This window comes from Pongo pygmaeus, chromosome 1 (genome assembly GCF_028885625.2).
Source record: "Pongo pygmaeus isolate AG05252 chromosome 1, NHGRI_mPonPyg2-v2.0_pri, whole genome shotgun sequence".
NCBI lineage: Eukaryota > Metazoa > Chordata > Mammalia > Primates > Hominidae > Pongo > Pongo pygmaeus.
The window spans coordinates 77,453,758-77,471,765 of record NC_072373.2 but is presented as its reverse complement, the minus strand read 5'-3'; the positions used below and the strand labels follow the sequence as shown (position 1 = coordinate 77,471,765).

The 18,008-nt window shown below is 32.4% G+C and overlaps 1 protein-coding gene across 6 annotated transcripts in view; it reads left to right on the top strand.

Moving 5' to 3' along the window:
• SUCO (SUN domain containing ossification factor) overlaps positions 1–18,008 on the top strand; it is a 77,722-nt gene that overhangs the window by 38,233 nt on the left and 21,481 nt on the right. For 3 of the 6 annotated variants that reach the window (XR_010123089.1, XM_054456039.1, XM_054456065.2), the window contains 9 exons: positions 1,448–1,555; positions 3,060–3,165; positions 5,130–5,150; positions 5,355–5,410; positions 5,890–5,981; positions 6,786–6,851; positions 12,673–12,741; positions 13,520–13,610; positions 16,462–17,628. Coding sequence is in view for 5 of the 6 variants with exons in the window: in XM_054456039.1 (XP_054312014.1) it covers positions 1,448–1,555; positions 3,060–3,165; positions 5,130–5,150; positions 5,355–5,410; positions 5,890–5,981; positions 6,786–6,851; positions 12,673–12,741; positions 13,520–13,610; positions 16,462–17,628 (1,776 nt within the window). In the remaining variant the exon portion in view is untranslated. Of the gene's footprint in view, positions 1–1,447; positions 1,556–3,059; positions 3,166–5,129; positions 5,151–5,354; positions 5,411–5,889; positions 5,982–6,785; positions 6,852–12,672; positions 12,742–13,519; positions 13,611–16,461; positions 17,629–18,008 lie in introns of those variants that run through there. The other 3 variants (XM_054456057.2, XM_054456074.2, XM_063648626.1) reach the window with 2 other exon arrangements.

Here is an 18,008-nt window from a genome sequence, read left to right as displayed (position 1 = left end):
GCTTTTATGATTGATTAGTGCTGATACTATGCAAAACCGAGGACAAAATGCCTTCCTTTCCTTTTGAGGAGGTCACAAAAAGCAAAAAATGGCAGATCTGGTTAAACAATTATGAAATGGTATAACAAGTACTGTTGAAAGGGTGTTATTGAAAGAGTGATGATGCATAACTGCAAGAGGAGATGAGAGAAGGCTTCCTGGAAGAGGTAATTCCTGAGCTGAATCTTGAAGGATTAATAGGAAGTGGCAGATGAATGAGGCAGAGGTATTCAGGAACTGTAAGAATAAGGGGGCAGTGCTAAAAAGGAATATGTTTCTTCTGGGTGACTGTTAGATATTACAAGAGGAAAGATACAATGAGACTAGGGGTGGAACATAAGCCTGGAGCATTCATTTATCTGTAAGTAGGCCATCCAGTGCTGTGTATACCCAGAGTGTTAGATGTCATGGGTATTTATTTTCCCCCAATGCCGTGCTATATGCAGTTTTATATTATGCACATGGAACCATGCTTTTAATTTTTTCCTAAGCAGCAATATTTTTGGCATCTTTCCATGTTAATAAATGTAAATCTTAGCATCATTTAAAAAAAACAGCTTTATTGGGGTATAGTTGACGTACAATAAATTGCATGTACAATAAACTACATGTCAAAGTGTATAATTTGGTAACTTTTGACATTTATGTATCTGAAGCCATCACCACAATAAAGATAACAAACATATCCGTCATTCCCAAAAGTTTCATCATACCTCTTTGTAATGTCTCTCAAACTCTCTTCCCCCACAGCAATTACAGATCTGCTTTCTGTTACTATAAATTAGTTTACAGTCTCTAGATTTTTTATGTAAATGAAATGATAGTTTTTGGTACCAGTTTTAATGGCTGTTTAGTATTTCATTGTCTGGATGAACCATAATTTGTTAATTCTCTTTGCTAAATATTTAACTTGATATCCCCCCTGCCCTTATAGACTGTGTGTACTTTGATATGCAAAATATATATACAAAGGTGGACATCTGAAGCCTTGAATGCTTAAGATAAATTTCTAAGAACTAAATCGAAGACTGTGATAACTTTTTAAGACAATGTATATGCCAAACTATCCTCTAGACTAGTCATTTTACACTGTCACTGTCTGTTCTTAAGTAAGTCATCCCTTCTCCAAGAATGAGTTAAATTTTTTAAAAAAAAGAATTTTTAAAAAAATATGATGGAGCAAAATCAATATTGTTTTATTTACAGGTTTTTTTCCCCCCACTAATGGTATCCTTTGGGAAGTATTTAAAGATGCTTCTTATAGACAACTAAGGCTACATACCCTCCTCTTAACATTTTAATGAGTAACTCTTAATGGTAGTCTAATTTATGGAAAATGTTAATGTCATATTTAATATGAACTGTTATTTTGATTGGTTTAAGTAATTGTCTTTTGTTCTTTTTGAAGGTTTGTTATTGAACTTTGTGAACCAATTCAAGTAAAACAGCTTGATATTGCAAATTATGAATTATTTTCTTCTACTCCTAAAGATTTTCTGGTTTCTATCAGTGACAGGTAAATTCCAAAGCTGTTTCTGTAGGGTCTATGTTGGATCTCTGGAAAAAAAAAAAAAAAAAAGTGGGTCACTATTTTGACTTCAGTCCATTTATTTTTTAAAGGTCAGTTTGTAATAACAACGATAATATGACTGTATTGTAGGCTCTTGTTAATCACTTACCTTTTACCTTCATTAGCTCATATGCTTTAAACATAACCATATGATATTATTCTCTTATAATGTGGGGAAACAGAAAAGGGGAGATTAAGTAGCTTGCGCAGGTCACATGACTTGTGAGTTTGAGAACCAAGATTCAGAACTACAACTCTGACTTCAAAGTCTTTACTTTCAGTCATTATGCTATCATGCTTCTAAACATTTCTTTTAAAAGTTGTTAAAAACATACATGTGTAGGTGCTTTATTTTATATTATGAGGTATATTTTTATTAAAATATATTCTAAAACTTTTTGTACATGTGTGATTATAAAAGAAATAAACATATGTTGTGAGGAATTTGGAATAGAACTGCATTTTGTCAACCAGAGATAGCCCTTATTAGCATTTTAATATATTTCTTCACTATGCACTTACTTATTAATTCTATAAAAATATGTACTTTTACATCCTGGAAATACTCTTTTGTCTTTTACATGTATCATTTTTAATGTGTACACATTATTTTTTGTTCAACAGAGATGTTAAATCATTTCATAAATACTTTTTGAGTGTCCACGATATGCCATGTAGGATGCTGTTTGTTTATGGAACTGTTATTTTGTCATTGATCATTAAGGGTTTTCCTTCATGTTTCTTCCTCCACCTCACACTCAGCATTGCATATATACAGTTTTTGAAATCGGTTCTCAAGACCTCTTGAGAATTCTGTTATTCTGCCACTACCCTTGCTCAGTTCACTTCTTTTTCTCTCAGCTGCAATTTTCTTATATGTCAAATGAACATACACAGCTCTGATAAGTAAAGTGTATTTTTTTAACGTGATAAGAGGGCTCATTATTTTGAGGAGTTCTTATAATGTTTCAGTAAACAGATATAATAGTTTTAGACTTTTATATTAAATACTAAAGTCTCCTTTAAAGGGGAACAGATATGTCAAACTCAGATGTGGTTTTAAAAGTTTTTTCTTCCCTTCTCTTTCCACCAGTACTTGTATTTATACTTTACATTATTACACATGTCAGTATGTGAAGAGCTGTGACACCTTCTTCCAAGACAGTCTCTTGGTGACTTTCTGTTATAAAACCTCCTCGCAAACCCCAAGAAGTGGTACTGGTCCTACTTTTTGTTAATGGTGTGATTTTTCAAGGCATTCCCTGGTAAAGAGAAACCCGTCAGTTCAGTTGGAAAAGAAAATGTATTGAATGTATGTATTTATGTATTAAACTGTTAAGTCAGTGTGTTCACCTGGAAAGGAAAAAAATTATATTTTGAAAATATGATAGAACCTCTCAATATGTGGTTTATAATTTTTACAAAAGAACATATTTCTTATATTTTTTAGATATCCAACAAATAAGTGGATTAAGCTGGGTACTTTTCATGGTAGAGATGAGCGGAATGTACAGAGTTTCCCTTTAGATGAACAGATGTATGCAAAATATGTCAAGGTAATGTTTACACATACAGGACTATGTTCTATATTGAAAATATACGTGTTATTCACACTTTATACACCTCAGCTTTTTAGAAATCAGAAAAGTGAAGAAATAGACTACACTATACCACTTAATAGATAATTCTTACTTGGGTATATTATTTCATGAGTCAAATATTGCTACATTCCCTTTTGCATTGCTGGAAGTCTAGGCCAGCTTTTTGTTATTTATGGCCCTGATAAAATTCCAAATTATAACTATTTAAGTTTTTTGAGTCTTTATGCAAAATGTCATCTTCATAGTATCTTTCTTTCTATTTTGAAACTGAAATCATTGCTGGTCACTGAAGTCTTTAAAGCAGGTGTAATTTCTTGTTAGACTCTGATTCTTAGATCATTTCATCTTTAATGTCCACTTATTTGGCATTGTTACAGGTTTTATCTTTTTCTTTGTATAGCCGAATGAAACATTCTGTGTCGGAGTACCAATTGCAAATAAAATAGAGTTTTAAACACTGATGTTCTGTATTTCCACTGCTGCTTCCACCAACTAATCAAGTAAAATTATCACTTTTGAATTGGGTTAGACAAAACAGGGGAAGTTCTTACTCCTTCCTTTCCTCTTTTTTTTCTTTAAAATTATAGCCATACCTTAAAGTACTATTGAATTAATATTATGACATTTTTGGAATGGCAGCAGTTCTAATTTCTATCCTTTCTTCTTTAAATGTGAGAACTTATAGCTACCTAATGTTGTCTTCTGTGATTTTACCATCTCTTTTTAAAGCATGTTTTAAATTGACTTCTATAAATAGGTAAACTTGTAGTATTCTTAATCTCAGTATAAAAATGCTAAATTCTATTTTTAAAATAAACTTGATATTCTCAGTTAATAATTCAAAATTATTCAAAAAAATTAAGGAATGTTTTCATTTCCTTTTAAAATGAGTACTGAAACAATTTGTTATACAGTACACTTTCTTCACTCTGGAGGCAAAAGTGTTAAGAATCATTTGCTAGGTGATAAAATCGTATTTAATTTTGCAAGTAAGACAACTCAAATGAAATAATTTAGAGAATTATTCTTTGTACCATCTACTTTGTTAATAATGTAAGGATATTTTATTGGAAACATAAAAAATGCCTTATAAAACTTTCCACCTTGTTCCTTTTATGGTGGGAGATTATACAGCATTTTAAATATGAGTTTTATAAAAAACCTTCTTTGGTAGAATTGAGTCTAAAAGCAAGAAACATTTACTTAGAGCTCATGAAAAGCGGAGAAAAATTACTTTCTGATTTTCATTTTATACTAATAATGTTATATAATTTTTTTACCTGGATGTTCCTTATCTTAAAATAACTACACCCAAATCTACTACTTTTTAATAGCATACATTCGAAAGGCCAATTGGTATATATCTTCCACTTCTGTAAGTTGTACTTGAAATAACATAGCATACTAAAAATTCATACTTTCCCTGAAATAAGTTGTATATAATATACAAGTATAAATATCATTTCATAATGGACTGTTATCAATATGTATATGTGTAGAATATATATGTATATGTGCATATATATCAATATATAAATTCATATATGGATATATACTTGATACATGTCTGTAATACTTAAAGATTGTTTCTAGATACTGTTTATTAATTGCTTTTAGAATGCTTTCTATCTAACAGCTATATAAAATAACAGCAATGGCTTGTAGATTAGTTAATTTATAACTTAAAGTTAATTTGTTTCATTGCAATCATTTAGATTATACGCTCAGGTTGTGATGGCGAAAATTTAAATCATTGCTTTTATTTCTGCAAGGAATTAAGAATACTACAGTGTTATCCATCACATGACATTACTTTCCATACTTTATACAACATACTTTACAAATATTTAAAGATGCTTATTGCATGATGTCTAGACTTTGGAACTGATTTCTTTTTCTTTTCCTTTCTCTTGCTTCAGATGTTCATCAAGTACATAAAGGTTAGCAACCTTCTCTTTTGCACTATTAAATAACAGGGCATGGCATATTAATGCATTACAAAAACTTTACAAGTATTGATTTTGGGGAAAATAAGGACTTTATAGAAATGTTTAGAAATGTTATAATGAAAAAACTGAGTATATCGTTAGATAATCTTACATGCTGTCTGCTGGCTTCCCATTTTATGTGCTTTTATTCTTTAGGTTGAGTTGCTATCACATTTTGGATCAGAGCACTTTTGTCCATTAAGCCTTATAAGGTAATGCAGAACAAAATACATTTATTGAGTGCTTTTTAAAAAATTGATATACAAAATTTTTGATACATTTAAAGTGAAGAAATAATTTTCTCTTACGTGAGTTAATGCCATAGAAATAAAAACTGTGAAACCTTTGTTTTGAATGCATTTTGGAAAAATGTCAAAATATCCTCTTTTAAAAATAAACCTCATTTTGTGTATTTGTTTTAACTTGCTTGCTATTTTGCTATGATGATAATACACAGAAACATTTTAGACTGATATAAAAACTCATCCATTTAAATGCCTTAAATAGATTAGTTTTACATTTTAATTGAAACAGTAGATGACTTAAATGTAAGGAGCAGCCATTATTTTTGAGTCCAAAAGCCAGTGGCCCTCAAAATATGACCAAAGTTGATGTTTCTCATTTATTGTGAAGAGATTCGTCTTAACGAGTGTTTTGTTTTGGAAGTCTTTAATGAAATTGTTGTTGATAGGGTATTTGGCACTAGCATGGTGGAAGAATATGAAGAAATTGCTGATTCCCAGTATCACTCAGAACGCCAGGAACTATTTGATGAGGACTATGGTAAGTGACATCAAACAGATGACTGTTAGGTATATTTTTTTTTACTTTTTAAAAATCGAATAGTAATGGGGGAGTATAGATTACTTAAATCAATATGACTGTTGTCTTCAGGCTTTTGTTGTTTTTAACTCTAATCAACTTTTACTTAAATCTGTTTTCTAATATGATTGCTTTGTATTTGTATTGCTTTCCAAGCTTATCTATCACTTATTTGTAACTGAAACTTCCTTCTATAACATTAATGGTATAAATTATTATTATATCCCTATGCCAGGGCCAAAAATCTGTTAAACTCACAAGACACTGAAATAGTAGGATGAGCTTTAATGCCTGTGATTTCCCATGAGCCTAAGAGCAAGCACATTTTGGCCTTCTGTGAGCCATTGAGAAATCCTGTGACTCTAAAGAGTTACAGGAAAGTTTTATGACACTCTCCATTTCCTCTTTAAGTCCTTATTTTAAGATGTGTTAAACTATTGTTTGAACAATCTAAATTTTCTCAAGAGTGAAATGAAGACATTGACTAAGAGTTGGTAAAGTATATTGAAAGCTTGAATAAAAACGTCTTATAAATGTGGTTAAAATTTTGGTAAGCATTACAGTTATTTTCCTTGGTTTATATTTGTTAAATGGTTTCTTAATCTTACATGCTTTTTGTGAACATGTTTTAGATAATATGATTCATATTTATTATAAAATGTTTTAAATGTCAGCTGACTTTGACAGGACATAGTTTGAGCTTTTAAATATGTTACCATTGGAGCTAGATCTCAGCATAATTATTTTTATTTTCTTTTTTAACAGATTATCCACTGGATTATAATACTGGAGAGGATAAATCCTCAAAAAATCTTCTTGGTTCTGCTACAAGTGAGTATTTTGAGGATTTTCTATTCAGTCTACTACTTTTTCATTCTGACACACATGGACATTTTGTCATGGTATGGTTGAGGAGAATTCTCCCAGTGTTGAACTTTGAGTTGAAATAAAAGATACTGTCTTTTGAAAAGTATTTTTATAGAAATGCGATAAGAATATATGAAAAGAAAGAGGAGAGAGACAAATGCAATCATAATAAAGGTGTTTCTTCTACTCTAATTAGACGCTCACATTTTGGGGCAGATCCTTATAGTGAAGAAAGGGCTGTGGATTTTCTTGAGGAAAAAATTATTAAAACAGTCATACCACAGTTAATCTATGGATATGGTTAGTTTGCCATTTAGTTACAAAATATAAAGGGTGCTCCTACCATTGTGATAATGAATACCAATAAGAATACTAGTAATAATATACTCTTTGTAAACTAAGAAACAATGAATAAGATATACTAGTGGTTTAGTTTGTTGTTATTCCAAAATAGAATCCCAACCTAGTGGTAGGCTCACTAGGGAGACTACTGGAAAGACCATTACCTGACACTTTATTTTTCATGGTTAGAGTCTGTGTAGGTATATTTCAGTGATGTTTTTGATTATTTCTGAAAAATGTAGAATTAACTAGAAGTAGTTTTCTTTTTATTTGAAAATTGTTAATCAAATTTAATAAAAACAAATCTTAGTAAAATAGAAGACTAGTTGCGTGTGCTTGTCACTTTTTGCTCTTAGTGAATTGAATTGCTTGAATTCCAATGTCTGTGAACATTGACTTTGTAAGTTTTTTAGCTATTCAACCAGTAGTCTAAATACTTAGGTTGATATTTTGTGTAGCCACAGTGTATAGAGTTAAAATTACATCTTTCATCTCTCCTTCTAGCCTTTTCTTTCTTTCTTTCCTTTCTTTTCTTTCTCTTCCTGCCTTCCTTGCCTTCCTTGCCTTCTTCCACCTCCATAGAAGAGTATAGACATCAGTGGACTTTTTAGGGGATGGGAAAAAGAGTGTTAAAAATACCTGTAGAAGGAAAATCTTTCGTGATTACAAAGTAATATTCAACTTTATTATATTTCAGTTCAGTATATTTTGTTTTACTTTATTGCTAGGCTTCTGACTTTCTAGATATTAGTGATTACTTTTAAATAGGATTCCTAGTTATCTAGTTATTGATATAAAAATAAGTCTTATTCACTGCTATGTGATGTATTTTTTAGGAGTGAAAGAAATGTCTTATCTGTCTGGATATTAATGTTTTTGTTTCCCTTAATTTGCATTTTATATGTTACATAGTAGTCATTATTCTGCCATTTATGTAGCTCAGTAATGTTGAATTAGCTCTGAGGAAGCATCGTTATTTTATGGGGTCAGAAAATAGCCCCAGACTAAAAGATCTCTAGCTTCTGGTAGGTACTGGAAAAAAGAGGACACCTTAAGGAAATAATGTCTTATTGTAGTTTCAGATAAAGGAAAAGTGTGTTGACATTCTGGATTTTCTTGCTATATCTTCCTATGTGGTTAACTTCTAGATGCCATTAAAACCTAACCATAGGCCAGGCGCAGTGGCTCATGCTTGTAATCTCATTACTTTGGGAGGCCGAGATAGGTGGATGACCTGAGGTCAGGAGTTTGAGACCAGCCTGGCCAACATGGTGAAACCCCATCTCTACTAAAAATACAAAAATTAGCCAAGCATGGTGGTGTGCGCCTATAATCCCAGCTACTCCGGAGGCTGAGGCAGGAGAATCGCTTGAACCCAGGAGGCAGAGGTTGCTGTGAGTTGAGATCGCTCCACTGCACTCCAGCCTGGGGGACAGAGTGAGACTGTCTCAAAAAAAACCAAGAAAACAAAAACCTAATCGTATATCAGGGGAAGACATTTCCCTGTTTGTATTCATGTCTCTGATCAGTATATCGATTAATTAGACATAGAATCTTGTTTAGATACTTCTGTTTGGATCTTTCTCCTTGAAGGTATATCACTTAATTTTCCTTTTACAGATCTCTGGGAGGGCAAGGTTATCTTCCAGTGTTCTAGGTATTGAAAGAATTTATACAGTGCGATAAGATGGGTGGGAGGATGTCAGCTGAGTCTGTAAAATGAGATTTAAAATGATCTCCACCTCCTGAAGTTTTAGAACAAGAGAGGCAGTAAGAGCTGAGTGATAAGACTTTATTGTCATAAAACTTTATAGACTTGGCCTAACACTGCTGCCTTCTGTATCTGTGTCCTTCTACTCTTTTCTGAAGTTTGGGACTGAATTAGCTATAGCCTCCAAGGTGGTATAACTTGAAGAAGTAAATAGTAAAGTGGAATCAGAACTTCAGTAGTTCCAATTCAAAGAGCTGGTCTTTGGCACAAGAATGTCTTGAGTTTGACTATAATCATCACTGCTTTCTAAATTAGCTTGAAATTAGCCCATTTTGAAACTAGTTTTTTTTCTTGTTTTTAATTTGTACATACTATCCACAAGCTAGAATTGTCTTTAATCTTAATAGAAACTCCTTTTTCTTTTTGCTCAAGTAGTTAGTAGTTATAGGAAATATGTCACCAGAATACTTTGCCTGTGCTGAAAGTTGGATGTCAAAGAGCATCCACACTGCATATTTAAACATTCTTGATATTATATAATTTACTTAACTACTAAAAAGGGAGAAGCTGTTATCTTAGAGCAGCATTCTTGGCTTTGTGTGTATGCCTTCCTGATTCTTTTGTTTACATTCTTGAACTAAAACATTTAAATCTTTTACATCAACAAGATTTCTCCATATCATTCTGATTTTCTTGTTCTTTGTCATGTGAATTTGCCAGACCTCTGCCTGCTTTGATATTGGCACAGGTCTGCCTTTGCTCTTAAATATGTGGTTTTGGTTTTTGTTAAAATCACCATATCTGCTAAAGGGAGACAGGTGCATGTGCATGTTTAAGAGAAAATGTAGTTTTTACTTTTTAAATCAAGTGTTTTTTTGTGGAAAAAAGGTAGATCCTAGAAGGACCATTTTCCTAGAAAATGTGGGCATGCTTCAGAGATAGTACACATAGGGGGAAGTCTTTTTTTATTGGTTTATCTTCTGTTGTATCATATAAACTGTTCAACTTCAGCGGCCTGGAAAAATGTTTTCTTTATCAAAAAGAGCCATTGGAGCACTGAAGACTGAGTACATAATATGGAAATATTTGGTCTTTAGGACTAAATATTAGGAGCATTTTATTCCTAAAGGAATGAGGCGGGATGAGTAAGTTGCCCAATTCAAAAATTTAAAAGTTGACTAATCCAGGAGAATTACTAGATAAAAAATCTAGATAAAAAACCTAGATAAAAACCTAGATAAAAAAAAAATCTAGATAAAAAAAAAAAATCTAGATAAGAAACCTAGATAAAAAACTAGGGATTTTTATCTCTAGTTTGGCAATTATATTCAAAGATGTTATTTTAGTCTATTTTGAAAGTTTTTTAATGGCCAGATAATCATGGTGTATACAAACTATCATGTGTTTGGATACAAATTGAAAATAGAATACTCACAATTCTGCTTTCTCTCAAAAGACAAAAAAGATACATTAGGCAATGTTCTGTAAACACGGGAAAATTATTTTAGGTTAAATGGGCTGAGAAGAAATTTGCAAAATTTTGCTTTTGTTACCAAGTTTCCTGAAATGATGATAATAAATAATATTTTAAAAGGGCGAATAGAAGGATCTTCTTTATTGTAGGTAGTGGTGTTAAAATTTAGGTTCAGAAATAATACTGTAAAGCTACTTTCTTTACGCAGATTAACATATCTTGAATTGTTTAATCATGAATGTCAAAAAATTTGAAATCTCATATAAGATCTCACTTTGAAACACAAAGTATATAAACTGTTGATTGTACAATTTGGGTTTTGTGAAGCAGTCAGTTTTGACTATAGGTGGCAGTGTAGGTAGGGGATCATAAATAATATTGCAGTATTGGTTGGCATTATAAAGGGTGTATGAGGAAGTAACAGTTTCCATTCCAGACTTCATCTTGGTTTATGAGGGAATACAGAGTTTCCATTTTTGTTATCTCATACTGCAGCATCTCTTTAGCTTAAGTAAGAATCAAGGCCACTTCTGTTTATCAGTTTGCCAGGTCAGAGGGCAATATAAAAAATGTTATTTAAACATTTTAAAATGGCAGATATCGAGCCTTTGTGTGTTACAGTAATGATTAGAAACAAAGTACCACTGCTTTGTTGACTTTCAGCGTATACACTCATAATTTCATGAAGATCGACATTATGGCTGATTCCCAGCTATCACTTTAAAGCAGTTTGAAATCTGCTACTACTTTCTGCCGTCCTAAAGCATATATTTACAGGATGAGCTCCAGGCAGCACTCTGGTTTACTTGCAACCTTCCTGATGTAGTAGATTTTTCTCTCTTAGATCCTTTTCTACTTTTCACATCTCTGGTTTTCATTGAAAATATGATGAATACTCTGTGGATCGCTTTAGGAAGGGAGATTAAGACAGAAATAATGTATGATGATTAATATGTAGCCCCTGCCAGATCTTAGTATTTTAATAGTAGGAGTATCTGATACCCAAGAATTAACTTCTAGTGGAATTTCAAAGGTTAGACTGGGAATGAAAGTTAATTTCACTTGAAATTACATCACATTACTGGAAGGAAGGTCTTCTATTTCCAGTACCATTTTTTATGGAGTTCTGATATTTTGTTATGCTTATGTATAAATATATCTATGTAGATATTGAGGTTTGTACCACTTTTTTCATGTAAATATCCTCCTTCAAAAGAGAAGTAGGGTTAGCAGGTATGCAAATTGCTTTTTACAACACTTTGTTTTATGACCTTGACTTTTCATTAATCTGTCCCATACCTGTCCCCAACCAATTAACTAAATAATTTGTATGCTTTATGATTTAAAAAGATTGCTGTTTTGGGCAATGAGTTTTTTAAAGTCATCAAAGAGATTTGATTCTATGCAATATCAATTTATAATTTAACTGTATTACCATAGATATGATAGGCTAATCGTTGAAAATATTTTCTGCTTTTTTTGGATAATCTCTGTTTTGTTTTTACCTGTGATAATCACATAATGTAGGAAAAGCATTTGCTTTTTTAAAATTTTAAACAGTAGAGAATTTTTAAAGAAAAATAGGTTTTTCTGTAAAATAAGAATTTTGGTCATCACATTTTTTTCCTGTCCTGGTACAGACTGTATGTTGAGTTATACTTGAATTTATAATATGCTGAAGACAGTGTTTTGGTAAAGTGTCTGGGGAAGTTTTACAAGAAAAGTATATTTAAGGCCAGGTGTGGTGGCTAATGGCTGTAATTCTAGCACTTTGAGAGGCTGAGGTGGGCAGATTTCCTGAGCTCAGGAGTTCGAGAGCAGCCTGGGCAACACAGTGAAACCCTGTCTCTACTAAAATACAAAAAATTAGCTGGACGTGGCGGCATGTGCCTGTAGTCCCAGCTACTCGGGAGGCTGAGGCAGGGGAATTGCTTCAACCTGGGAGGCAGCGGTTGTTGCAGTGAGCCGAGATTGCACCACTGTACTCCAGCCTGGGCAACAGAGCAAGACTCCGTCTCCAAAAAGAAAAGTATTTAAATATAAAATTCCTTTTGAACATAAAAATTTAGATACATGCTTTACACTTTTGGCTAAAATTTATTTGTGTCCTATATTGGACTTTAGTTGTGAGGTGAATACAAAAGTAACCAGTCAAAAAATGCAAAAGATCATTCCAAATGATTTTTTGACTATCTGATATTAATTTATATTAGAATATTTAGGTATTTGGTACTTTTTCTGATTGAATTTTGTTTTAGATGCCATTCTAAATATGGTGAATATTGCTGCTAATATTCTGGGAGCAAAAACTGAAGACCTGACAGAAGGTACCTAATCATTTTATGGGTCTTTTAAATAGCTAGTACTCCAGGGGTCCTTATATTTAGGAAAATCAAGTAATGAGTTAAGAAAATTTGATTGTTTACATTTAGAAATATAGAAATAATTCAGAGGAACTTACCAGTCTTTATTATTCATTGTTTATTTGAATTTCACAAGTTCTGTTTTATAAAAGAATACTGTCTATATAAAACTTATGAATTTGCCTTTTGACTTCTCCTAGCTCTAATATTAATAGCAATGATTTTATTCCTTATCTCTTTACCGAGATTTTGATGTCCTAATGGTACTTCAAGTATGTTATTCTTTTATGTGTTAAATAGCTGCTTGATTTAGAAAGCCTTTTTTTCCGTAGAGAATGGCAAATAACAATATTTTTGGCAAAAAGAAACAGTCTTGCCTTTTTGTTTTTTAAAAAATGCTTAGATCCAAGTGAACACTTAAAATGACTCATTTATTTCCTCTCATTCTCTTTAACAACTCTTTCAGTATCTAGAAGGCATATTAATCACGTAAGGTTACACAACATTCATAGTCATCTGACTTGATTTAATTATCTGAGAAATAGAGAAACGATATATATTACTTGTTGTGATCTTATATGATCATTTCTTCCTAAAAGAACTTTGATTTTTTAAGAAAAAGTCTGCAGTAGCAAACCTATTTGGCTTTTTTCTTCTCTTCCAAGAAATTTGTTTTAGTAAAATATTTTCATGGTACAGCTTTTAAAATTGAACTCAACATTGGGCATCTTTCTTAAAATAGGAAATAAAAGTATATCTGAGAATGCCACTGCCACAGCTGCACCTAAAATGCCTGAATCAACTCCTGTTTCAACTCCTGTTCCATCTCCTGAGTAAGTTATAATGTGATATTAAACAGAATTTTATTACAATGGAGAGATAAGTATATTAGTATAAAAAAGGAACTTGTGATTTGTGTGTGAAATGATTACCTGTAGAGAGCTCTGAATCATAGGATAGACATTCTGTGGCCACTTAGAAAATCTTTGAGTTGCTTCTTCCCATTAGTGTATATGCATACTGGGAATATAATTCAATCAAACTTTTTTTTGGGGGGGGGTATTATATATTACTTTCATTATTCACAACAGTGACTCTTTTCCATATTGCAAATAATTGACCTTACTCTGCAGGTATAGGCTTGAGGACAAATTTTAAAGGCCCCCCCCCCCTTTTTTTTATTCAGTTCAAGTTTAAAAGCATTGATCTGTGGTATTCCTAGAAAGCTACCAAAATACCTAGAGCAGTGGTTCTTGAATAATGAGTTTGCCACACAGCAAGCTCTTAACTGTTCCATTTCTCTGAATCATGTAGGCCTTTCCCCGGGTTGCAGTGGGGACACTTTGGGCAGGGATGTATCTAAATAGGTAATAGATATAATATATACTCATTTTTTGTCCTTTCTGCCAGAGGTGGTTACTTTTGTTGGTACCTCTACTTCTTACCTATAATAAATAATAAGCTTATAATGATTTGGATAATCAGGTAGTTATTGTAGACTTAATTTATGTATATTTCATTAGACACACTCCCTACAAAACTTTGCAAGTCCTTTATCTTAGAACAACTCTACTTAAAGAGTATAAGATATTTGAATATGAACCACTTAGTTCAAGATAGTATGTAATGAGACCTGCAGTGGATATGCTTTAAACTGCAATTCCTAAGAACTGTACTATTTCAAAAATGAGATTTTGATGCTTTGGAAGGCATGGTGAGAAAATTATATTATCCTGTGTTAATCCTGAAAGTTACTGGAGATATTTATTGGGTAATTAGAAAATATAGCATATGTGTTATTGATTCCTAAAAGGACCTAAGAAATCTATTGGGGATAGAGACATTCTTGGTGTTTCTAATTATGTGGAGCTGTGATTGCTGTTCCTGATTTTGTAACTAGGTTTCTTCAGTTAACAACACGCTATGTCGTATTTTTCAAAACTAAATAAAACTGATTTGGATTTTTATATATATGTACACACTTTCATACACATATATGCACAAGTAGATAGGAATATTTGTTGAAAGCTATAGTCACAGGCTAATGTAGCAGTTTTTATTTTTCCATATTTTTAATAGATATTTTTGCATAATTTCTTATTCAGTATTTCTTCATGTTTGTCTTAAATTCTTTTTAATGCTTTTGAAGCAATCTTTTGAAGCAAATATGTGACAATGAAGGAATCCATGATAGGATGTCACTGTTAAAGTTATGAGTAGCCGACTTATTTTCTTTTCCTAGGTTTTAGTAGGTTTTGCCATCTGAATTTGAGAAAAAATTTTTAAAGTATATTTCTGATTACAGTGTGTATAGATGGGATATAACATCTATATTCAGTATTTTTTACCAAATTCAATTTAATTTTTCTCTCTCCCCTTCAGACATTACTTGTTTTTACTGTCATAAATTATTTGGTAGAAAAGCGATATATTACCTGAATATGTAAGAAATATTATTAGAGACTAAATATATATGGCTATAAATATCTTTTTATTTACCAAAGTGTAGTCTAATTATGTTTTAATTTGGTCCATTTACTGTTTTACTACCAAAATGAAAGTCTACCTCATAGATACTATTTTGTTACTTTCTTCTGTCTCTGCTATTGTGACATTAGTCTTTATTTGAAGACATTTCCTGGCATGCTTAGTAATTTTTCAGAATGGGAAAATGTGTGTTTGAGCATAATTATTTTTGGTATTTAAATTACCATTTTTTTTATATTGGACCTTTTATGTATAAGGCTACACTCAGTAATTAACTATCTTTATCTTGGAAGGAATCACAGGCATTATAATTTATAACACTGTCCCCATAAGCTTTATCCCCCACTCTCCTGTATGCCACATACATACTCCACAGCCTCAAAATGGGATAGAATATTAATAGTGGCACTAGTAGTTTAATAGCAGCACTATTAGCATATCATAAGCCAGAATTGTTATTAAAGTGGTTAGGTATTTGGCTTTTAATAATAGAAGATTAGCCTAGATGATAGCAAAATTATTTTAGGAAGGGAGATATGTTTCTTGTCCTTAAAGTAGATAATCCTATGTTTGTAGGTGTGTGTGTGCGTGTGTGTGTGCGTGTGTGTGTGTGTGCGCGTGTGTTTAATGCTGCATTGGAGTTCCTCAAATCATTCTTAGAAAAATCATGTTTGAGAAACCTAGCTGCCTTTTGAAAGTAGGGTATTCAAGTACAAAGTGCATTCATAAATATTAAGAATCCTACATTCTAGTTTTAGCTCTGGACCTTATTTAAGCTAGCTTATTAAGCTAGCTCTTAGTTGGCTTAATTTCTGATGTATAAGGGATAGTGAAGCTTGTAAAGATTCAGTAAATATTTATGAGAGGAAGGGAACACTACATTCAGTGAATGGAAGTATTCACTTAGAAACAATTCTTAAACAGATTAAAAGAAAGCAAGTTTGATATGGTAAATATGGTGGTTTGTGTCATCTAGCTAGTCACTTGATAAATAGTATTTCTGTTATCATTTCTGAGCAGTTTTTGTTTTTATAATAAAAATGTTTTGTAGGTGAAACATTTATCCAAAAACAACTTAAATTTCTTCTATATTTCCAACCTTTGATCTTCTGTATGGATACATTTATTTTTCTTTAACATATTTCAACTTTAGACTTCTAAGTAAGTGATTTATAATTATGATATATGTATTTCTAGGTATGTAACCACTGAAGTACACACACATGACATGGAGCCGTCAACACCAGATACTCCAAAGGAGAGTCCCATTGTACAGTTAGTTCAAGAGGAGGAAGAGGAGGCAAGTCCATCTACAGTGACCCTTCTGGGCAGCGGTGAACAGGAAGATGAATCATCACCCTGGTTTGAGTCAGAGACACAAATATTTTGCAGTGAACTGACCACAATTTGTTGTATTTCTAGTTTTTCGGAATACATATATAAATGGTGTTCAGTTAAAGTTGCTCTTTATCGGCAGCGCAGCCGAACTGCTTTGAGTAAAGGAAAAGATTATCTTGTGTCAGCTCAACCACCCTTACTACTTCCTGCAGAGTCAGTAGATGTTTCAGTATTGCAGCCTCTGAGTGGAGAATTGGAAAATAAGAATATGGAAAGGGAAGCTGAAACTGTTGTTCTGGGTGATTTAAGTAGTAGTGTGCACCAAGATGACTTGGTGAATCACACTGTAGATGCAGTTGAACTTGAACCAAGCCATTCTCAAACTCTTTCTCAGTCTCTTGTTTTAGATATTACCCCAGAAATCAATCTCTTGCCTAAAATAGAAGTATCTGAGTCTGTTGAATATGAGGCAGGACATACACCATCACAAGTGATTCCCCAAGAGAGTTCTGTTGAGATCGATAATGAAGCAGAACAAAAGTCTGAGAGCTTTAGTTCTATAGAGAAACCATCTATTACCTATGAAACAAATAAAGTTAATGAGTTAATGGATAATATTATAAAAGAAGATGTGAACTCCATGCAAATTTTCACAAAGCTGTCTGAAACAATAGTGCCACCAATAAATACAGCCACTGTACCCGACAATGAAGATGGGGAAGCCAAAATGAATATAGCTGACACAGCAAAGCAAACTTTGATTTCTGTTGTGGATTCTTCTTCATTACCTGAAGTAAAAGAAGAAGAACAGTCTCCAGAAGATGCCCTTTTGAGAGGGTTACAGAGGACAGCTACAGATTTTTATGCTGAATTACAAAATTCTACAGATCTAGGATATGCTAATGGAAATCTTGTACATGGATCAAACCAAAAGGAGTCAGTATTTATGAGACTTAATAATCGTATTAAAGCCTTAGAAGTTAACATGTCTCTCAGTGGTCGCTATCTGGAGGAGCTTAGCCAAAGGTAAGCTTTATTATGAATTAGCAGAGTCAGCTTCACGCAGTGAGTTAAGCAGCATAGAGTATGACCTGTGATTACAGGAGAGGATTTAATTATCTCATGATATAATAGAGGTAAGCACAATTTTAGCGAGAGAGAGAAAGAAAGCTACTTGAATGCTGATCAGTGACTTAATGAATTGATTTTTTGTTTTTAATTTTAAAAGTACTTTCCAGTGACAAAACACTTTTATTAGGCTGGCAACAAGTTTGAATTATCTATACTCACTTTCACCTTTTTTCAGTTGCTTTAGCCACTTTTTCTGCTTGATTCCCAGAGGGCTCATGGAAAAAATGATAGTATATAGGCCTTAAAGGTTTTAGTGGAATTTGACCAGATATCAC